General features: G+C 41.4%; 1 protein-coding gene across 1 annotated transcript; it reads right to left on the bottom strand.

The window, feature by feature from the left end:
- Positions 1-1,229: 1,229 nt before the first annotated feature.
- Positions 1,230-23,972, bottom strand: ALG1 (ALG1 chitobiosyldiphosphodolichol beta-mannosyltransferase). The gene is made up of 13 exons (XM_075899251.2): positions 23,720-23,972; positions 22,136-22,213; positions 21,515-21,618; positions 19,886-20,034; positions 17,686-17,775; positions 16,294-16,404; positions 12,969-13,090; positions 12,142-12,180; positions 9,022-9,081; positions 8,135-8,245; positions 6,235-6,349; positions 1,957-2,032; positions 1,230-1,474 (listed from the first exon to the last, which is right to left on the bottom strand). Exons 1-13 carry the CDS (start codon positions 23,934-23,936, stop codon positions 1,340-1,342), a joined length of 1,407 nt encoding a protein of 468 aa, XP_075755366.2. The 5' UTR covers positions 23,937-23,972; the 3' UTR covers positions 1,230-1,339.
- Positions 23,973-24,227: the final 255 nt, after the last annotated feature.

The raw sequence follows: 24,227 nt of genomic DNA, 5'->3' as shown, positions 1-24,227 counted from the left end.
CAAGCTCCAAGTCCCGCTGGGAAGCCCCACTGCCCCTCACCAGGCTCCCACAGCCTGGTCAGCCCGCTGGGTTCCCAGGCACCAGCCTTCCACCAGGATTCTCTGATCCTGCAACATCCACGGTCCAGAGAGTTTCAACCTGTACGCTGTCAGCCCATTGCAGCTAAGGGGAACCGGTCAAAAGAATGTATTTTCAGCAGGAAACATGGAAACACATACAAAATTTAAGTGCCAACAATATGTTTCTCTCCAGTATCCAGCCTCCCAAATCTCCCGCTCCCGGGAGAAACGACAAACCATTCCTAAATAGTCACCAAACATGGGCTACGTGGAATTCAAGGGAAGGAGCAAAGTCCAAAAGCAACAGCCCCTCTAAGAGAATGCCCTTCAATAGCACAATTCAACCAGGCAGAATCAAGACCCCATTAAGTTAGGTGCTGTACAAAATTTTACAAGAAAATATTTTAAAATCTGCTTCCATCTCTACAGTTGCCACTGGGCACGTGGTAGGAAATAAAATGCACTAGCTTTAGAATACTACCTGAGACTTGGGGCAAGGTAGGGGCACTTCTTCCTTTGATCTCATTTTCCAGAAGCAAGGCAGGGCAGAGATATATGTAGACATAGATACCCTGCTAATGTGGCATTGCGGCATATTAGTTAACATAAGAATGGCCATACAGGGTCAGACCAACAGTCCATCCAGCCCAGTATCCTGTCTGCCGACAGTGGCCAATACCAGATGCCCCAGAGGAAGGGAACACAACAGGTAAACCTCACGTGATCCCTCCTGTCACCCACTTCCAGAGAAACAGAGGCTAGGGACACCATTCCTACCCATCTTGGCTAATAGCCATGAATCTAACCTCCATGAATCATCTACCTCTTTTTTTAACCCTGTTAAAGTCCTAGCCTTCACTACATCCTCTGGCAAGGAGGTCCACAGGTTGACTGTGCACCGAGTGAAGAAAAACTTCCTTTTGTTTGTTTTAAACCTGCTGCCTATTAATTTATATTTTGTGACCCCTAGTTCTTAAAGGTCTGGATAGATAGGGAAACTGAAGTTCCTTCAGGCAAGGACCTTGTCCTCTATCAGTATATAGTGTAAAGTATAAGTTCAGCAGTAAACCAGTCTCAGACCATAGCGAATTATTCATGTAACTGGTTCAAATCACAGATGAAAGTGTGTGTTAAAAAGGTTATTTTGGGATGGAGGCATGTATAAAAACTTGTCTAAGATCAAATATAAAGACTTTATTCATCATTTTCATCATGTAAAACCAAACTTGGGAATGTGAAAATCGTAAGCACAAATTCTTTTGTCCATTTTTTTTGGAAATCATAAATTGTTCCTAAGCACAGGAAGGACAGTCTGTTCCCAGCTCTCATCCCACCTCAGCTGCTTGGATTCCTGAAGATTTCTTCTGAACGTATGAAGTTTGCTTTCAGGGGTAGGAAATTCCAAAAAGAGCATCTGCAAGGTTAAAGAAATAACACAGAAATTAAGTATTACACTTCTAGCTTCTCCCACCCCTTGTAACTTCAATGGATAAGATTACTAGGAGAGGAGCTGTAAGGTGGACTCTCCTCCTAGATCTCTAGGTACCGCAAGATGATAAAATATTTAAAATGTGCTTTCTTGCTTTACATTCATACACAAATAGATGTAGCCAATAAAATCTGTAACTATAGGCAGCAAATTCCTCCTGAGATGCATATTTAAAGTTAAATCCACACAGATAATTATTAATACTCAATACTATTCAATGCTGACTTACAGTATATACAAATAAATAAACCCAAAAAGCAGCACTGCCCAAAAGCAAACGATGTGAGAGAACAGAGGAAGAAAAAACATAATAGGATATATGATCTCCTCACTCCATACCTGCAAAGCTGTACCTTCCCATTAACAAGGAAAAGGAAACAAATTATTTGAGCTTCTAATATCTTTACCTTCAGCTGTTCTGCGAGTTCATTAGAGTCCTTAAATATCAAGCCGTTTTCATCATGTTTCACAAGTTCGTGTAAACTGTGAACAAAACCAGTGAAGAAAATGTGAGAACAGCATAAAAGTCTCCTCCACTTCAATACCTGCAGAGATTCCTGTATTGTAGTCCTATCAAATACTATGGGGACAATCTATAGACTAGAGAGATTTTCTCCTAAGTGGTCTCCCTCTATTCATATCATATTAGCCCAGTCCATCCATTTAACCTAAACTGAGCCAATCAGCCCTTAAACTCCAGGGCTTGCAGGCTTCTCTTGTCTCCCGGTCAGTTCCTTGGAGGCAGTCTGGCACGGCGTTGATGCCCATCCTCTATCCCGGGCCTTTCTGTTCACCTTCCTTGATAGCTCGACTTGTTTTCCCTATTAGTCTCAGTTGTGGGTGCATGCCTCTGTTATGGGTGGTTCTGGCAGCTGTGCTGGGGTATAGTCAGTCTGGTTGCATGTGAAACAAAATGCAGGACTATGTAGCACTTTAAAGACTAACAAGATGGTTTATTAGATGAGCTTTCGTGGACCAGACCCACTTCCTCAGATCAAATAGTGGAAGAAAATAGTCACAACCGTATATACCAAAGGATACAATTAAAAAAAAGTGAACACATATGAAAAGGACAAATCACATTTCAGAACAGAAAGGGGATGCGGGGGGGAGGAAGGTAAATGTCTGTGAGTTAATGGTATTAGAGGTGGGGAAGGGGAGATGTCTGTGAGCTAATGGTATTAGAGGTGATAATTGGGGAAGCTATCTTTGTAATGGGTAAGGTAGTTGGTGTCTTTGTTGAGCCCCCCGCGAAGAGTGTCGAATTTTAGCATGAATGACAGTACAGAGGATTCCCTTTCAAGTGCAGATTTGAAAGTCTTCTGGAGTAGGATGCAGGTAATTAGGTCGTTGAGACAGTGTCCTTTCTGGTTGAAATGGCAAGAAACTGTTTTTTCTTTGTGATCCTGTCTAATATCTGTTTTGTGGGCATTGATCCTTTGGCGAAGTGTCTGAGACGTTTGTCCAATGTACATAGCAGACGGAAACTTTCGGCACATGATAGCATAAATTATATTTCTGGATGCGCAGGAATATGTATTCTTGATCTTATAACTCACTTGGTTAGGCCCAGTAATGGTATCAGCAGAGTGAATATGTGAGCAGGGAAGACTCCTATGTCTTCTACCCATGCTTAGTGTGGGGCTTGTAAACCCTAAAATAACCCCCATGTTGTTGAGATCCTGGATCTCTAGACAAATTCCATTCCTTACATAGGCTGAAAATGACAGAAGAAGATTAGTCCTCCCCTCCAAGCATAAGAAGCCCATCCAGAACTGCTGCTACACACAGGGGCTACGTCTACACTGGCCCCTTTTCCGGAAGGGGCATGTAAATTTCATGAGTCGTAGTAGGGAAATGTGCGGGGGATTTAAATATCCCCCGCGGCATTTAAATAAAAATGTCCGCCGCTTTTTTCCGACTTTTAAAAAAGCCGGAAAAGAGCGTCTACACTGGCCCCGATCCTCCGGAAAAAGTGCCCTTTTCCGGAGGCTCTTATTCCTACTTCAAAGTAGCCTCCGGAAAAGGGCGCTTTTTCCGGAGGATCGGGGCCAGTGTAGACGCTCTTTTCCGGCTTTTTTAAAAGCCGGAAAAAAGCGGCGGACATTTTTATTTAAATGCCGCGGGGGATATTTAAATCCCCCGCGCATTTCCCTACTACGACTCATGAAATTTACATGCCCCTTCCGGAAAAGGGGCCAGTGTAGACGTAGCCAGGCTGTGTCTACACTGCACCCCTTTTCCGGAAAAGGGATGCAGATTAGACACTTTGGAACAGGCAAACCTGCGGGGGATTTAAATATCTCCCGCGGTATTTGCATTAACATGGCTGCCGCTTTTTTCCGGCTTGGGTATAAGCCGGAGAAAAGCGCCAGTCTAGACGTGATTCTCCGGAAAATAAGCCCTTTTCCGGAGGATCTCTTATTCCTACTTCAAAGTAGGAATAAGAGATCCTCCAGAAAAGGCTTTATTTTCTGGAGAATCACGTCTAGACTGGCGCTTTTCTCCGGCTTATCTCCAAGCCGGAAAAAAGCGGCAGCCATGTTAATGCAAATACCGCGGGGGATATTTAAATCCCCTGCGGATTTGCCTATTCCAAAGTGCTACATTAGCATCCCTTTTCTGGAAGGGATGCCAGTGTAGACACAGCCACAGTGTATTACCAAACTTAGAAATTCCTCCTCTTGGGGAGGAATAAAAAGGATACAATGGCGACATGTTATTTGGTCCGCCAGCACAGAGTAATGTACAGTTGCAGTCATCAGGCTTTGTTAGCCCATTGTAACTAAAGCCATTCGTTTCAATAATGACCAGTATGCAGTGCTCTATTGTATGTAACCCTTCCGAAACACAGGTCTTGCACAGTCACAGAGTCTAAAGGAAGCTAGGACAGAAGAATAAGTCTTCTTTCACATGTAACAGGTTCAATTATAATGCTTTCTAAGTCTCCCTTACATTGCACTGCACCCGTGCATTTACCAACACGTAGCTTACCAAACTATAGTACAACTTACAGTAAGGATGGTTTACATTAATTTGCAGCCTATTTACTGGTGTACATTCTAGCCCCTCTGTTCCATCCCTATGGCATACAAATTACACCACTTTGGACTTAGACTCAGTAGGTCAAATTTTGGTGATGTATAAGATTGTGTAAAATTACATATTATAACTTGATAGCTGGGTGAGAGTCTAAGTTATACATTGCATAACGAAATGGCTGAAAAATGGCTAAATTACAGCAGATTTTATTCTCCTCAGAATTTGCCCATGAAGCAGGATAGATTAAATTGCAGCAACCTATAACACAGTGCAGTGATTTTCTTTGAGGATTTTTTTTTCCAAGCGGAACTCTTTAAAATTTGAAATGTGCATTTTTCACTTGAAGATACCAAGATCATACTGTAAGCTAGTGTATTTTATAGGCTTAGTAAACCGATCCTATTAAAAAAATCACACAAAAAGAGTGTTCATTATATATTGCAGTCATGAACAATAATATCACAGAATATTCTGCTGCTGTCACCAGCAATGTCATAGCACAAGACAAAGTATCTTTACATTATGAAAGCCATATTTCTCCTAAAAGGTACAGGTACTTTATAAACAGTGGATACAGTAACACTTCATCAATCTCTGAGGTTTAGACAATCCTAGGGTGGAATGAAGCATCTCTCAAACAGTACAGAGAAACAAATCCAGTAGTTTAGAATAGGAAAACTGGCTAGGATACCGCAATTAATACCCTAATATTTCCACAGCAAAAAAGTGAATATAAGAACAGCCATAGTGTATCAGTCCAAAGGTCCATCTAGCCCAGTATCCTGTCTTCCAACAGTGGCCAATGCCAGGTGCTCCAGAGAAATGAAAACAACAGGGTGATCCCTCCCCTGTCACCCATTTCCAGCCTCTGACAAACAGAGACTAGGGATACCTTTCCTACCCATCCTGGCTAATAAGCATTGATGAACCTAATCTCCGTGAATTTATCTAGTTCTTTTTTGAACCCTGTTAAGCCCTGGTCTTCACAACATCTTCTAGAAAGAAGTTCCACAAGTTGACTGTGTGCTATGTGAAGAAAAACTTCCTTTTGTTTGTTATAAACCTGCTACCTATTAATTTCATTTGGTGACCTCTAGTTCTTATGCTATGAGAACAAACAAATAACTTTTCCTTATTCACTTTCTTCATACCAGTCATGATTTTATAGACCTCTCTCATATCTCCCTTTAGTCTCCTCTTTTCTAAGATGAAATGTCTCAGTCTTTTTAATCTCTCTTCATATGGCAACTGCTTTAAACCCCTAATCATGTTTGTTGCCCTTTTCTAACTTTTTCCAATACTAAGATATCCAAGTGTTCATTTTCAAAATGACCTCTACATGTCATAAGTTATTTTATTTACCTTATGAATCTCCATCCCTAGAGGTTTTTAAGTCTCAGCTTGACAAAGCCCTGTCTGGCTTGATTTAGTTGGGATCCGTCCTGCTTTGGGCAGGGGGCTGGACTAAATGACATTCTGAGGTCTCTTCCAGCCCTATGATTCTATGATATAATTGTGCCATAATTAACAATATATATCAGCAGCAATTGTTATAATGTGATTCTGTAGCAAACTATCCTATTTGTTTTAAAAAAAATATTTTTGGGTTCTTTTATTCTAGGTCAAAATAAGCAAACTCTTACCACTGGAAATGTACTGCACACACAGGCAAACAACAGCCAAACATATCCACCACCTTCATAGGCAGATCCAGGCCACTAGATGATTTGTGGAGACAGACACCCAAATCTGCTGACCCTATAAATGATAAAGGAAACAAAACTGACTTTAATAAGTTTCTTCTGAAAGTGATTAACTCTAAAGGTTATTCTGCAAATACACCATTTATTAACCATTAACAGTTTCTGAGGAAAATAGTTTCCTTTGGTGCCACTTAAACATAACTGCTTGGAATATCATTAATGTCAGAATTCAGGTGAGTAAAAGCCATACAATTTTGTATTTTTTAGAATAGCTGCGATTTAGAAGCATACTAACGAGGTTATGTTAAGTGGAGAAGAGAAATTGAAAAAAAAGAACAGATTTTATACACTTACTCTAGCCCCATGCATTACAAATGGTAATAAAAACATTAAAATTGATCCTGCCACAATGTAGGGGGATGAAATAGATGACCCACGGGGGACTCTTCCAATCCAAATGCCTTAACAATACATGGACAATTTATGGAGTCCAAGTTGACAGAGATGAATATTCATCACTTACAAACCACCACTGATATACATGCTGCTTTACAGTCAAATAAACTGACAGTGGCAGACTCAAGGGGCTTAAATCAAGCAGAACTTGTATTTTGCCATTATTTTATCCTTATATACTTTTATTAAGCTTCATTTATCTAAAATGCTAAGGAAGTATAAACATTCTATTTCCTCATCTCCTCAGCTACTTTCAGTAGTTCAGCTAGAAACTCTCCAATGTGATCTTGCTGAACAGAACCCTGAGACTATATAGAACAGAAATCAATCCAGTATATTAGCCTATCTGAAAAATCAAAAGGTGGCAAACAGACGCTTTTTAATACAGAGATCAGGCTTGTTCAGGGTGGTATGATCATAGATCTATGACCATACCTTCAAGATGGAATTCTACACTTAGTTACCTGAATAGGAGGAGAAACTGCAGTTTCAAAATTTAAACAATTTCTCAGTCAAAAGAAAAGGCACAAATTACAGTTATATATTTTATTCTTAACAAACAATTTAAGTTTATTGTGGTATTCCTGTACCTACTTTCCAAAATAAGGGCTGGCAATTTCCCAGGAAAATCTAGTTCAGGACAGAACACTGGTAAATACCAGCTTAAACCAAGTTTAAACCAGGAAACTGGGAAGAATAATTTCATCAGGATTCAGAAAATTCAAAATCATTTTTTTCAGACTTGTGATACATCTATTCAAATTTGAGAAACAGGCATGGGCTATTCATTACATCAAAGCTGGTCTTCTGCTACAAGATGTTGCATGGCCAAACAGAGCTGGACTGTTGGTCTGCAACTCTGCATGCTTCTGATTGTTTAGTGCTTCAAGCTTACAACTCTGTGTTGTTTTCATATAATAAAATGTTTTCAATATTTTTATGAGATACTGAAAACTGAGTCGTAACATGTATCACTTCCTTGAGAAAATAAACCAAAATGTAGACATGCCTATGTTCAATACTGTATTATAATTACATATATTAGTAATGATGCCCATTGTAGTTTTATTTGTATTTGTACAACCCTAAATTAACCTACACATCAACTGCTTTGCATAACCCCAATTGGAATATGTATCTAAAATTAAGTTCAAGTGGCATTATTAACAAAACAGTTTTAAAAATAGAAATTACCTTAAACTGACACTAACAAGTTTTTTCCAATGTGGCAAATGCATAATTTTACCTGGTAAAAAAATCACCTGATAAATACCATGCCATCTTTGCCCAAAATTCTCAACAGCTATCCATAACCTTTGCTCAAGACTCACACATTGTTCCTGAGTCTTTAAAGCTTTTTCAACAATTGTAATCCATTATTTACCAAGCAGAACAGGGTAATCCTCAGCTTCAAGCCACGGTGTACAGATCTGGATGTGTTTAAAGTGCATTTTGTCTATCAGACTGTTGTAGTGCTTTTTTAAAGGTCCTTTCCCTTTTAAATGGAAAACAAACACAATATATATTAGTGTTTTTGCTGTAATTATCAAAAGTGGGGGTTTGTCTACACATTATAGTCTAGTGATAAAGAGCACATCTCATTTGTATTCCTAGATTGTAAGGTATTTGAAGAAGGGGCTGCATCTTCATCAGTGTTCATAAGGGTCTAGCATAATGACATTGAACCTGAATGGGTCTTCTGAGGGCAACCATAACTTATAGCAATAAATTGTAAATAAACCATTATCAGATACAAATCCACTGAAAGATGGCTCCCTCCCGCAGCACGGTGCCCTGCTAGCTTCATGCTAAGTTATTAGTTTTGTACTAGGAGGAAAAAATATCATTTGTTGAACAGCCTACAGCATTTTGCAAAAACCTCACAGTCAACCAGTAAGTCTCCTTAGCAAGTACTAGACAAATGTCTATTTATAGCAAATACCATTTAAACCCATATTTTAAGTTGTTTTACCAGCTTTTCTTCACTATTCAAATTCTGAAAATACGTCCAAAGGAATTACAGAATACAATACAATTGCTAAATTTGTATGCTGTAGCATCTTTTATTTTAAAATGCAAACATACCATCATTCTTGATTTTTGTTCCAACCACTGATGTGTTAAATCAGTGCCAAACAAATATTCTATTCCTTTTGTTACTTCATAAAGATAAAAAAATCTATTTAAAAGTCAATCTAGTGGGATGACAAAAATTAATCCTCTGGTATCAGCTTTGAAAAGGAACAGAAAATAACAATTAAAAAGTGGTACCTGTTATCACACATATTAAAGAAGGAAGCTTGATTCCATCATTGACATACTCTTCATAATCTACAAAACAAATAAAGTTATTTTGTGTGTGCCCAGATACACACACTCTCGGTTAAGAATAATTCTCCTGTACAAATGAACACTATTTCAGACGAATAGAAAAAAACTACAGGCAAACATGCAAATTGACATTGGGTACTGTGATTCTAATTTGAGCCTCTCATAACAGTCATTATGCAAAGTAATAACTCTTCATAAGGAATCACCTAGTCCTCTCTGAAACATGCTGCATACTTAAAGAAATCAGTTTGCAAAGTTTAGTCATAAGTGTGTGTCACCTACAATGCTGCTAGGGCAAATCCTGTTGCCTCCTCCTCATGCAGACAATCCCTGATTGTGAAGTGGGTGCAAGAATTTTCATTTTATGAAAATAAAAAATTCATTATAACTGATTTCTCCGAGTTTTTTAAAATATATATATTGACAGATTTTGTTTTTAATACTATATAAACAAACAATATGGATATTATGCTTTTAAATGTACAGTTCATGAAAACTGCAGCAACCCCACATTACTCTTTGACCACTTCCAGCTGTTTCTTCTTGTTAGGTTAAAAAATCCAGTCAAACAGATTATCCAAATTGCTTAATGGGGGTTCCCTCTTTCTTGAAATCATCTCACCAGGAATTTGAAAGTGTGTGTCTGTGTCTCTATGGGTGCTAAAATGGCCATCGGAGCTTTCTTACACAAAAGCACATCTATACTGGGCATGGATGCTTTTGCACAAAAGCACTTTTTGTGCAAAAGCTTCCGTGCCAATCTAGACACTCTTTTGTGGAAATACTTTTAACGGAAAATCTTTTCCGTTAAAAGTATTTCCGCAAAATCATGCCAGTCTAGACGCAGCCTATGTGTATATGTTGTGTAACAGGGTGGTTTGCCTAATGGGCTGGAGCACTTGGATCTAAGCCAACTCTGATTACGGAATGAGTCCACCTGAGCCTAACTTCCCCCAAATCAATGGCTGCTTGGGCTGATGCAGTTAAGGCATGTCAGTTTCACAGCCCACTGTACACAGAGAGTGATAGGGCCAGTAATATGTCCAACTCCCGCTGACCGCCCTAACATTGTGGAACAGGTACACATTTTGCATCTGAGTGAACAGGAGATAGCCTTTCAATGAGTGATATCTGAATCCACAAGCACTCACCCATTGCATTTCACATCAAGTAATTCCCAATAAAGGACAAAAGGTGGCTGCACTGAAGGGGAGGTCCTCAGGGAGAACAGAGACTGCTAGGACTGAGCATGCTCCAGCAGAGTCCTGGGATCTGAGACTAAGTCTCCAGACAGGAAGGACTAGGAATAGCCTGCTAAGGCAGGAGAGACAGTGGACAAGCTAGGGAAAGACTGCAAAAGCTCTCCTGTCATAGAGGCCTGGGAGTAGTAGGAGAAATGTCTGGTTAGGGGACTTCAATTTGGGGCTGTGATGGGTTGGAGTGTTGGCCAGCACTCGGTGAATAAAGGGTTAAACTCAGATAGCTAGCAAGAGTGCTGGCCGGGGGCCAAAAGAACCAATGGGATACAGTACTGAAATCTGAATTGCATATAGATACCTGATCTGCTCTTCCTTTATGTGACTTCTAAGTTAAGGGCTGGAGGGAACAACATGCAGTAATCAGAATTACCATGCCTACAAGGAATTCAGGGCATGGAAGTGGACTAAACCAGGAAGGGATCATGAGTAAATCAAGAAAAATGTGTATTTAGTTGCGATCAGGGTGGTTCTTTTGTTGTGGTTGTTTGTTTAAATTTCTCTGTGTGAATCTGTGCCTTCCCTCCCCCATTGACTATCTAAGAGCATACCCAGAGATGTTCTCTGTGTTTTAATTCGTCTTACTCAGTTGCTCTGAATCAGCTAGCAATCAAGTACGTTTTATCAAGTATATCTTTTTGTTTTGTTAATAAAATCACCTTTTTTTATGGTGATGATTTGATTCTTGTGTCCTGGGAAGAAACAGGAGGTCTGTCTGTGTGTCTGCCTAGCCTGAGAGCTCAGCTATCAAAGATACAGTTTGTTGCTTTTGTTTCTTTTTTCAAGCTCTCTGGTGGCAGAGGAGTTTGAAATACCCCTAGGGAAGGAAATCCAAGTTTTTTCTTCCTAAGTTCAAGAACAAAGGGGTTTGTTGCACTTGGTAGTGGCAACTACCCCCTAAAGTCAGTAAATCTGTGACTCTGGGGAGTTTGTAAGCAGAGCCTACAGAGGCAAGATATTGAAGGTCTCTTGCTGACTCCCGTCATCTTCACTCAGAGTGCCAGAGTGGGGACCAGCCTTGACAGGGGGCTTTGAATGACAGTGACTAAACCCAGACCTGTATAAGGAACCTTTGTGGGAGAAGCAAAGGCACCCCAGGCACAAGAGGAAGCTCAGTAGCAGCAATACCACTTCATGCTGCATACAAACTAAAGCTGTAACTCACCTTATCAAGTAGTTGGAAATAGATTTCCTAATGATAAATATTTTAATTGTATCCTGCACATAACTATGATCTTAACGTATTTTTTTTAACCCCTATACTGCGACAAACTACTCCGACCCTTAAATGCCTGTGAATTTTCATTTGCACATGAAGGCTACATCTACACTATAGCCTTCTTCCTGAAAAACTTATGCAAATGAAGCGCTGAGTGGAATATCACCATGCTTCAATTGCATAATTAATCAGCAACTAACTGTTTTTGCACAAGAGGCTTTTGCGCAAAAAGGAGCTGTGTAGATGGCTCCTTTTTGTGCAAAACCCCCCTCTTGCACAGGAGCTGTTCTTCCTGAAAAAATGAAGAAGAACGGCTCTTGCACAAGAGGGGGCTTTTTGTGCAAAAAGGAACCGTCTACACAGCTCCTTTTTGCACAAAAGCCTCTTGCGCAAAAACAGCTGCTAATTAATTATGCAAATGAACTGCGGCGATATTCCACTCCGTGCTTCATTTGCATAAGCTTTTCAGTAAAAAGGCTACAGTGTAGATGTAGCTGAGGGCACTGTTCTTTAAAGAAGCGCTCAGTAATTGTTAAGAATAAATAAGACTCTTTAAATAGCCAAAGAAAACTTCATGATACTTACTTTCTAAAGCGTTTAAAAGAATAGAAAAATCTTCATCCTCTGGAAAAGAAAGGTGTATTAGTGACATTGCTAGCATTTGTAGCTGTAAAAACTTATTCTCTTTAAAGGATAGCAATCATGACTTTCCTCATCTTCACTGAAGTGACATTTTCAATATGGTTTTAATGTTATAGGTACTATAAATGTAATGCTAATAAAAGCCTGTATTCCTGCATTTAATGGAATCTTTTCCAACAATTACACAAAAACTGAAGTCAAACAGCATCTCAATAGCACATCATTTCAATTTTATTAGACATTCTTGCCCAGTTAATTCTAATGGAAGATGCACACTTCCATTCTCAATTGCAACACAGCAGATTTTGTTCCAGCTTTATACCTTTTCAAAACAAGTAATTCTCTCAGTGCATTAATATATGTAATAAATGTACCAGGAAATGAAAGACAAAACATTTAACTTATTAGAGCCATTCTATAGCACCATGCAAACATAGTAAGCATACTTCTAATGTTAGATGATGATAGGACTTGTTTCTCTAATTGTTCATGGAGCTCGACATTTACCTTATAACTCCATAATTAAACTAAAAAATTCAATGGATTATGGTCCTCATATGCAGACACTGAGAGTCCATATAGCTGATCTGCAAATTCTTCCTGTTAATCAAAAGAAATGTATACAACTTTGTTTTTGCTCATTGTAATGTCCTGTATCAGAGCAAAGTTTATGTGTGGGGGAGGGTGGAACAGTTCTAATGTCTATCAACTGTTTAATGTAAAATTATTATACAGGACTTTTAACAACAAACACCAATTTGATTCAAGACCTGTCCAGCTGGTGCTGCTGATTAGAAGAGCTGGTCTCTCTCTATCTTGTGTCACACTTCCATTTCTGACATCTAGCTCTGTAAATGCAGACTTCTCAACGTCTTGACATATGGAGTCTATTCTGTAAATAGGATTTAGAGAGCATCATTATTAATCCCAAGATATACTATCTAAGGAGGTGTATGAATATAATCAAATACTGTACCAAAGGGTATGAATTTCACAACATTCTGGCTCCAAATGCATCATTTAACATCTCTGGGGAGTCCTTCATTTTGGTGGTGAGCATCTGAGTATCACAATGATGTGACTCAGATGATTCTTTTCCTAGCTTTCACTGACATCCTAGCTATACTACTTCCAAGGAGTCTCCAATCTGTACTTCATTTACCTTGAAGATGATGGCCCACACTGTTCAATCAAATATACCTGGAATCAATTCACTCTACACTAAGGATTTTAAAAAGCAAGCTGCACTGAGTGTCCTCAGGGTTTTCAAGCCATTTCTCACTGTACAGTCATCTGCCATGATATTTATAATATGCAGTATAGCTGTCAGTCGCAGGGTATTGGAGGGACAAGATGGGTGACATAATATCTTTTATTCTTCAGGAAGATCTTTGTGGTTCAAAAGCCTGTCTCTGTCCAACACACTCACACAGAAATTGGTCCAGGAAAATGTATTACCTCGTCTTCCTTTTTTCTATGATATTTACTATGGTAAACATCACACAAACTTCTGGAGAAAAAATCTTAATATTAGCTCATGATTTTGAAAAATCTGAAATGAATATGAATGGGGCTCTTTTTATGAGGAAGCCAGTACCAGTCATTATTTAGCTCACCGGGAATTTGACAATTGCCAAATTTCTTTCTTTGACTGTCTAGCAAGGGATGTTTCAGTAGCTATATCTGAGGGTTTTTAACAGCAAGATTCACCTTAGCCTCAATCTAGCTCCCCACATCTACATAAGGGCCTTATATCAAAGTCTACTTCAAGCCACAGAGGCTCCAGTGTATTCATGGTAAGTGAGCAGATCTAATTCACTGAAAGCAACTATGAAACAGATGAGCCATTTTGCCCAGAGGTAGAGGAACACAGGTTAGGAGTCCCAGAAACTTCATATCACCTCCATGAAAGATGGTGCTACTTCAAAGATTAATACTGCATGAGAGGGACAAACCTTTAACTTGTTGCAAAATCATTATATTACATATTTTATAGGTTTATTTAATGTTAAGTTACTACAAACCTGTCTGATTAATTTGGGGAGATATTTAAGGCTTATAGCCTTAAATATGGTTCTTGGAGAATAACAGTTCACATTATGGTTTTGAGATACAATTTGTATCGATTACACTATTACTCGATAAGAGAAGGCACTCTGTCCTGGTTTGAGCTGGTCCAGCTGCACAGGCAGCCCAGCTCCTACTACATTTAAACTGCAGAGCCACAGCGGGGGTAGGTCCTGGACCAGCACAAGCCTGGACAGAGCTGGGACCGCTGCAGCTCTGCATATTAAATGTAGTAAATCCTCCTGGCTCTTACTACATTTAAAATGTAGAGCCACACTGGGGGTAGCTCATGGACCCGGCATGAACTGTGACCGAGGAGTCCCAACTCCACCAGGTCCAGGACCACTGTAGCTCTGCATTTTAAATGTAGTAAGAGCCGGGCGGTTGCAGCAAAGGTGGGGGGGGGAGCAGGAGCTGGTGCTGGGTGAAGCTGGCTTAAAAGCCAGTTCCCCCAAGCACCATCTCTGTGGTACGCAGGGGGAGAGGCAAGGTAGGCAGAGCTGCAGTGGTCCCAGAGCTGGTGCAAGCCGGGACTACTCAGTCCCGGGCTTGTGCTGGCTCCAGAAGTTACCCCCCAGTGTGGCTCTGCATTTTAAATGCAGTAAGAGCTGGGCAGCTTAGTCCCAGCTCACGCTAGCTCCAGGAGCTACCCCCACTGCAACTCTCTAGTTTAAATGTAAAAGGAGATGGACTACCTACATGCCCAGCACCAACTACATTTAAACTGCAGAGCCGCAGTCAAGGTAGCTCCTGGACCCAGTGCAAGCCAGGACAGAACACCTCTCTTTATCAACTAATCATGTAGTCAGTACAAATTGTATTGATTATCCAATTAGCCAGTTACTTGCTTCTTAACATCCTTAGTTGCCCACACAGAATTTCCTTTCCCCACAAGAAAGGGCTGCTGTGCTGATGGCAGCAATGAGGTACCACTGGACCTGGCAGAGTGCCGCTTGACTCTAGAAGACACTAGGGCAGGGTTTCCCAACCTATGGGTTGGGACCCAAATATGGGTCGCCATTACATTTCAAAAGGGTCACCAAGTGTCCCCCCAGGTGGCTCTATCCTCCCTACTCCCCCTGTTTTTGAACTGCCTTGGGTCACCAAGTCTTCCTGAATTGTTAAGGTAGGGTCCCCAGCTGGAAAAGGTTGGGAACCGCTGCTCTACGGGAAGATGGAGGGTTCCCAGCAGCTGCAGTTTCCTCTAAGGGAAGGAGATGGCAACGCACAGGAAGTGCCAAGCAAGCCTGGGATCAAGCATCAAGCTGTTCCTTCCTCTGGAGCCATGGGTGCTAAGATGTAAAAGGGTGGGTATCTGAGTTAGGGTGGGCCCTGTAGCTAGATTTTGGAGGGAGGGTGTATGGGTATCTGGGGTAGGTGCTCGGCTTTGGGGAGTTGTTGGTGAGTGCCTGGCCCCCCATCTGGGCTCTGCACGAGGGATTAGGCAGAGAAACAGGAACTGGGTTGTCACAGGAGTTATTTTAATTCTACTCCTGAGGGAATTTGTGTGTGTGTGTGTGTGTGTGTGTGTGTGTGTGTGTGTGTACTGTTACAGACATACTTGCTGACAAATATTGTGAAATAAATTGCCAAAATAATTGAAACTGGTGTGATTCTGCAGTGTTATTTTGAGAAATAAAATTTGCAGAATTGTAAAATATTACACAAGTTTTTAATTTAATTTAATTTTTTTGGCACAGAATTCCCCCAAGAGCAATGTAACTAAAATGGTAGCATGATCACATCCATGGATCTGCATTAAGAAAAACAAGTATTTAGATTTAGCCTACCCTTTTGTTTTTCTGGACTATAAATATTCAGTGACTTGTGGGATAAAATTATTTGGTACTTGACGCCTTAAAAAAACACCCTTTTCCATTCCACATGCACTTGTGAATCACATCAACAACAGCCAAGATGAGCTGAAGTCAGTTAATGGGGAAGAAGCATATACTGAGTTTCTAAACTAAGTATGCTGGCTTGTCTTAGTTAATAAAGACTGTTAGAGCATCTGTTACTTATACGTACCCACTTTTAAATGGAGCATAATCTTTAGCAAGTTTCATGTACAATTTATGCTGAAGTTCTAACGATGTTTCCTTAAAAAAAGAAGCTGGCTTGTCATATAGGGTTATTGCTCTGTGGAGAAACAAATAATTATATATATATAAAAGGCAATTAAAAGTATCAATAGAACAAAACAATTAATCATCTGATTCTGAAAACACCCCTAAACTGTAAACAATTAAACAGCTGATTAGTTCTACTGACTTCAGTATGACCACTCATCACATGCAAAAAGTTAAAGACAGGATTGGGGGCCTTGATCTATCAAGAAAGAAAAGTATCTATTTTAGTTGTTAATGCTTTTCATTGTGAACTTTTTTTAAGGTCCAATGTGTTTATCCATGGTGCGCTCACACCCTAGCTGCTTCATCACACAAAAAATTCTCTCTAACCAGGAATTACTTTTATTTATTACTCATACTTATGTTCTTCTGAGGTTAGGAATTCCTCCAATGGTTAAATTTCAATAGAAGATTCATCCTTCACTTCCACTATTACTAAAACACTCAATCACTTCATGCTTACTTCCATGCCTGCGTGGGTGCCAAAAATCCCAGAGGTCCCCTCTCTAACTGGAATGTTAGAAGGGGGCGGGAGGGAGAGGTTTGTAAACATGTAGCCACTGAAATTTTCAGTGCTTACAAGTTTACACTCGGGGGAGAGGCAGCTCTGCAGGAACCGGTGCACCTGGGCAACCAGCTTTTAAGTCATCTCCCCCACAAGCATTAGTTCCTGCAGAGCCATCTGCCTCTCCCTACCTCCCCCCACCCTGAGCTGCTGACCCAGAGGCAGCAGCGCGGGTGGGCAGGCAGATCCCTGGGAGCTGGTGCTCGCAGGGAACCTGCTTAAAAAGAGCAGATGCTCATGGGGTGCCTGCTCCCCCCACCTGCTCTGCTGCCTCTGATACAGCAGCAGAGGTGGAGGGTGGGGGCTGTGCTGAGTGTAACCATGAAGGTTAAACACGTACACTATCACATCCCTACCTTCTAGCTGTCACTAACATTTCTTGGAGAGCAAATTACACAGGAGGGATAAATATTCAGCTTTAGTTAAGTTTTGTGGAACTACTGAGAAGTTTTACCAAGTAAAAAAAAGGTAACAAAAGTTTAGTGAAATGTACATCTACCAACTCTATGTTTCTTGGCCTCTCAGTACTAGGAAATTGAATTAGTAACAATTCTTTGATGATAAATACACTTTTCCAAGTCTTAGTTCTTAGCCAGAAAGAAGCTTTTTGGATCCCTGATTATACAATATGACTTCTATGAATCCAAAAGCATTAGGGCTGGCTAGCTAGATGATTTAAGTGAAAATCTATACACAATCATTTGTGTTGTGAGATCTTTGACTTACTTGATGTTACAATTCTTCTGTAGATCTTCTTTCATTGCATTAGTCACACAGAAGTTGTAGTCAGATAGGCGTCCAAAAAACTTTTCATACCTGATAGAAATTAAACTTCAGTTATAAGCCAAACACCATTCCCATCTAATGAAACTGTGACACTGAATATCGGTTTCTCACCAATGTCTAATCTATGGAATGAAAATTAATATAATTAAACATAATTTTGCCTAAAATTATCAGGAGCTGTATCTTGCAATATTAATTTCTCAATTACTTCTTAACTTGCACATTATGTCTGTGTTGCTATTACTCAATAAAGAGCCCAGTATATAGAGTAGGGATGTTAAAATGCATTTATCAGGTATATGTGTAACCACTGAAAATTTCAGCATTTACACGGGGGGGGGGGCAGATGGGGGGGGTAGCCACCCAGCCACCTCTCCCCTCCCCATTGCAGCTTTAAGCCAGATCCCTGAGCTTGCCTGACACCCCCACCCCTGTGCTGCTGCCTCTGATCTAGTCATAAAAAGCAAGGCAAAAAGCAGAATATAGCAAAAGCTTTGTTATCCAGCATGCAGAAGCGGGGGGGGGGGGAGGGGAGGGAGGTGCTGGTTAGTCAAATATTCTGCTTCACTAATAGTTCGGAGTGGGCTGAGGCAGGGGGATGAGTGTGGTAGTGGGTACTGGCTCTGAGTTGAGGGAGCTGCAGGTTCTTTAGTGGAGCCAGAAATGAGGGGTTCAGGATGCAGGAGGGGGATCCAGGCTAGGGCAACTGGTTGGGTGTGGGAGGTGTGGGCAGCTAGATGTGTGGGCTCTGGGGTGCAGAAAGGGGCTCCAGGCTGGGACTTAAGGGTTCAGAGGACAGAAGGGGTGCAGGATTCAGGGAGAGTTTGAGCATGGGACCAGACTCAAGACAGAGGGTTGGGGCCTGGGAGAGGTTTGGGGGTGCCAGATCCAGTCAAGAATCACCTTATACAGGTCCTCACAAGCAGTGACATGTCCATGCTCCTCCAAGGCAGAGGCGTAGCTAGGCAGCTCTGCATTCTGTCTCTGCCTATAGGCACCATCCCTGCAGCTCCCATTGGCCATAGTTCTCAAACAATGGGAGCTGCAGAGCAAGCATGTGAGATGGGGGCAGCACAGAGCCTCTGTGGCCATTCCTCCACCTAGGAGCAGCAGGGACATGTTGCCACTATGAGGGAGCCACATGCAGCCACATAGAGATCCTTGCCAATTCCACACTAACTGGACTAGAACTTTCAATGAAGATCAGAAATGCTGGTTTATAGAGTTTTCCGGTTGATACAGAGCTAGGTAACACAGCTTTTACTGTATATTCAAATTTGAGATAATTGATACAGCCATGTACATCTTATCATCATGACTCCAGCCCATCTATTCAGACCCAGGTTACTACTGACTTGATTTATATGCAGCTCATGCATTTCAGAAGCATGGTTGCAGCTTAACAGTATAAAATGGATGACACTTAAGTTCAGAAATAATTAGGACTGTTAAGGCTGTCTACACTTAAAATGCTACAGCAGTGCACTGAAGTAGCTCTTCAATGTAGACACTGTCTATGCTGATGGAAAGGATTCTTAAATCGGTGTAGGTAATCTATCTACCAGAGAGGTGACAACACCTAATCTGGGTTATCTGCATCACTCAGGCGTGTGGATTTTTCACACCCCAGACTGACAGTTAAATCAATCTAATTTTCTAATGCAGACCAGCACTAAGTCATCAGGCTTTTTACAATTCTATGTGTACACTTCACATGTGAACATTAGTATGTACATACACACACAATAATTAGCTATTTCTGGACGATGTTCCTCAAAAGGGCATAATCATTCTTGTGAAAAATCTTATAGAATACAAAAAGAATAACAGGAACAGGAATTACTCTCAAACTTAAAAGAGAACAATATTTTCTTTAGCTTTCTGGAACCATCTTACAGAATGGTATAGCAAGGATAGAATTGTCTATTAGGTTTGTAGGATCACCCAGAGAAAGGGCATTTTCTATTTAATTCTACAGGACACCTCCAAAACAATATAGGTCAATTTGGAGCCTAAAAATAAAGTGCCTCTTTAAAGAGGCACTTAGTCAATAGTATCCTAGTCACTGCTGCCTTCCACCTGTATGAATGCTGTAAACGCTATACAATTTTAAGAGAAAAATAAATATTTCTATACAAACCACTCTGCAATTTGTACTATAGGATGGTTTCTTCCATGGATCAGACTCATTATAGTATAACCATAATTGTGCCAATCAATGATCAGTTTGCTTCTTCGTACAAGGCAAACCATCCAGGTAACAGCTATACTAGGCAGGCCTGGAGGATTCTGTTTAATAAATAAAACAAAAATAACAACAAATTATAACCAAATGACAAACTGCAGATCATCTGCCAGAAAAGGAAAGGAATGGACTGAAACTGCTTTACAAAATATCTAGGTCATTGGTTCAAATACGGTCCCCAAGTTATGACTAGTCAGGAATCAAGCAAATTACTCGGTAATGTATGGGGAAAGAGTTGGCTAATCTCACTCCAGTCCCTAGTGGTCATAAATCACATCGCAACAACCACAACCATCTCTAAATAGCAGTAGACACATCCAGATTCATTGTTATGGAACCAGAGCTATTTTCTCACTCCTAGGCTTTGCCTACACTGCAGGGTTTTTGCAAAAGAAGCCTTTTGCGGAAGAGTTCTTGCACAAAAGCATGTCCAGACCTCAAAGCGCACAGCAAAAGCAATGAGCTTTAGCACAAGAGAGCATCCACACTGCATGGACATTCTTGCGCAAGAAAGCTCTAATGGCCATTCACAGAATGGCCATCAGAGCACCTGTGCTTTTTTGGATAGGCTCTTTTTGCACAAGAAACCCCTGCAGAGCATCCACACATGCCTTTTTGCACAAGAGCTGTAGCGCAGAAAGGAGTTATGCCTCACAGAAGGAGGCATATCTACACTGCAAAAAGTCCTCTGTTCTGTCGATTGATTGTAGATTTTCTAGCACAAAAACACGCTCAAGGTGTGGACGCGCTGCAGGTTTTTGCGCAAAAACCTTGTAGTCTAGACATAGCCCTAGAGATGGAACCTTGAAGTGAAGTTTGAAGCACTTTGGAGGGGGAAAGCAGCACACTGAAGTTCATACTGCTGTTCACTCATATTGTATTTGTTCTATGGATAAAAGACTCACCTCTTCGTGCTTTGAATTTGACATGTGCAATCAACACTAATTCCACTTAGAACAGAACTATTCATTCACATCAGGAAAGTGAGGCCTTTTTCTAACATTTAAAGGGAATGAATTTTAAATAAATATTTGACCGAAAAACACAGCATTTGTATTAATCACCACAGTATGAATTGTGATTTTTACAAAGGAACATAAAATTTGTAATTCATACGAGACAAATTGTGATATTCTGTTCTGATTAGATTATTAAACATAGATCATTTTGAATTCTACATTTGCTTACGTCATGATTTGTGCAATATGCATTAGATTAGAATTTGAAATCCATTCTCAAATACCCTATTGAAATTTGCTTTTGGTAAATACTCACACATCTGCTCTAAATTCAGTTTGCTAGTGTTTGTCCCAATGAAGTCTGAATGCTCAAAAATTAATAAAAAGGTGAAATACAAAGGTTGATTAATATATTTGCAAATTTCATATTTGCATAAATTTACTTCCACTATTCATTCTGCACTAGTAGTTTTATCAAAATGATGTCACTGTATTTTGATGAAAATTTACTACAGTGTGAAACAATAACACACATAAATATATATCTATAAATATATATATATACCTGAAGAAGAATATAAGAAGGCCGATCTATCTTCAGCATTGTATAGAACAGTTGTATTGCCTGTGCAATAACTTTTGTAATATACTGGAAAATCTTAGGACCAACTATAAAATGACAGAAATCTTTGTCATAATTTCACATAGCACATCCTCAATATGCAATTCATTTACAGTCAACATACAGAAGAAAATTTAAAAACCAACATTACTTTATGGTCTTTGTTTTAGAAAAAAGAAAAATCCACAGTGCATGTTAGCACACACACAAACAGCATCAACTTGTTATTTTCAAAGACTTGCTTAGTTAATTTGCTTTCAAGGCATTGTCCAAGTTTTCAGGTGAGTGCTTAGATTGTTCAACATGATGAAAGTGTATATAGCTTCCACATAGGATAAACTAATATTCTAATTATGAGCCAGATTTTAAAAAATAACTTTATGACAGTATAAATTTGTCACCCTTCTTTAAAAGAATGATACTCACTGTACTCTGGGAGTTAAATTCAAACCTTAAGAACTGGTTTTCACTGAACAATAATGGTAAATATCTTCAGAGCACAGACAGAATGTGAAATATTGATACATCTGAACAACTAAAAATGATCTAACTCTATGAACATACCTTGCAACACTTTAAGTTCTGAAATTGAGACAATGTGTATTTTTTCATTGCACAAAATGTCACTGTGTGGCTTTGTGCCTGAAAGAAAAAGAAACTGTTCTGTAGCCATCTGTTTATACAAGACTGTTACTGTAACAGAGAATGTTATTAAAATTGAAAAGTAAGAGTGAATGGGGGGGGACAGGGAGGACCATTTAATCTCTGAAACATCTAGAACAGTGTTTCTCAACCAGCAGTATGAGTACTCTTAGGGGTACTCGAGAGAAGTGATGGGGGGTACGTCAACACAACTGAAATTTGGAGAAAACAGAATTTCTGTTTTAAGTTTTATAGCACTTTATTATTTTTATACTTTTTACACCCCAAAATTTGATTGCCCACCTGGCTATGATGAAGTTGTTTAAACAAATGTGTTGCAATGATAGAAAAAAAAAAACCTGTGTGTCTGAAAACTAAGTACTGGGGGTACCTTTTTTTTTTTTTTTTTTTTTTAAGGAGTATTTTGTTAAAATAAAAAGTTGAGAAACACTGGTCTAGAATACCAAGATGAGTATATGCAGCTGTAGTATGACCCATCAGGACAACAGGTCCCAGTGGGTGATGCTGCACTTCTGAGCTGAACAAAGACTGCAGTGAGCAGCACTCATATTAGGACCAGTAACCATCCCAGGCCACACTGGATGCTTGGGTCACAAGGATGCAGTCTGCTGAGAGTAAGAAGCTTTTAGGGCGGGCACATGAGGCTGGCCACTGTCACCCTAGCAAGCTGGGAAGGCACTTAAATCTTAATTGTAGGGAGCAAAGCTAACTGGTGAAGCCCTGCAACCTCCTCCCCCTCCTCCTCCGCCCCCCCCCCCCCTCCGCTATCCGCTTTATAGCCCCATTTTTGCCACTAGGGGTGTGAACAGGGATACACTTTGGCTGTGTCTAGACCGGCAAGTTTACAAACTTGCCAGCTGTCTACACTGGCCGCTTGAATTTCCGGAAAAGCACTGTCAAACTCCTGTAAAATCATCAGTGCTTTTCCGGAAATACTATGCTGCTCCCGTTTGGGCAAAAGTCTTTTTCCGAAAGACTTTTGCGCAAAAGGGCCAGTGCAGACAGCATAGTATTGTCCGCAAAAAAGCCCCATCGCGAAAATGGCGATCGGGGCGTTTTTGCGGAAAAACGCATCTAGATTGGCCACGGACGCTTTTCTGCAGAAAGTGCTTTTGCGGAAAAGCGTCCTGCCAATCTAGACGCGCTTTTCCAAAAATGCTCTTAACAGAAAACTTTTCCGTTAAAAGCCTGTTCGGAAAATCATGCCAGTGTAGACGTAGCCATTGTGTGTCCGTGCAATGGCTCTGCATCGCGGGACAGGGGTCTGCTGCTCCGAGGCTCCATATTAAAGACGGGGCCGACTTGGGGTGGGGGCGGGCTCACAGCCCCTGGCCAAGCTTGGGGGGGGGGGGGGAGACCCCAGACGGGCCGCCCCTTAGGCAGGGCGGGCTGAGAGTCACGGCCAGGACACGAGCCCCCGCGGGAGCCCCAGGGCGAGCCCGTGGCGGGGGCGGGGACGCTGGGGCCCGGCCCGGCCTCACTCACTGAGGAAGCCCAGGAGGGTGACGTGGTGCCCGTGGCGCGCCAGGGCCAGCGCGTGGTACTGCATGCGGGGGCTGCGGCCCAGGTCGCCCAGCACCGCCACGCACACCCGGCCCCGCGCCCCCGCCCCCGCCGCTCGCCGCCCCCGCAGCCACAGCAGCGCCGCGCACAGCGCCAGCCCCGCCGCCACCAGCGGCAGCAGCAGCGCGGGCGCCGCCATCTTGTCGTGACGCTGCCGTGGGGAGTGGGGGGGGAGGCGGAAGGTCAGGGGCCGCTCTGAGCGCGCGAGGAAGGAGATAGAGCGTATTCACTACGGGCGCCATCTTGGAGTCAGAGCGAGGCTGCGTTCTGGGGCGGGGCCTGGAGGCCGGGGGAAGGGATGGGGAGGGGAGGGGCGGGGCCTGGAGGCCAGGGGAAGGGATGGGAAGGGGAGGGGCGGGGGGGGTGGGGAGGGGAGGGGCGGGGCCTGGAGGCCAGGGGAAAGGATGGGGAGGGGAGGGGCGGGGCCTGG

This window comes from Pelodiscus sinensis, chromosome 15, assembly GCF_052426305.1.
Source record: "Pelodiscus sinensis isolate ZL-2025 chromosome 15, ASM5242630v1, whole genome shotgun sequence".
Lineage (NCBI taxonomy): Eukaryota > Metazoa > Chordata > Testudines > Trionychidae > Pelodiscus > Pelodiscus sinensis.
The sequence above is the reverse complement of the archived record's forward strand: the minus strand, read 5'-3'. Positions and strand labels throughout refer to the sequence as shown.

Bases quoted from the DNA above. Each gene is read 5' to 3' on its own strand.
- ALG1 (XM_075899251.2), bottom strand. From the start codon at position 23,936: ATGGCGGCGCCCGCGCTGCTGCTGCCGCTGGTGGCGGCGGGGCTGGCG. The intron at 20,035-21,514 runs GTATATATATAT...TTTATTAAACAG, and splicing joins CTTCTTATATTCTTCTTCAG to AATCCTCCAGGCCTGCCTAG. The intron at 13,091-16,293 runs GTACGTATAAGT...TCCTATTTACAG, and splicing joins TATGCTCCATTTAAAAGTGG to AATAGACTCCATATGTCAAG.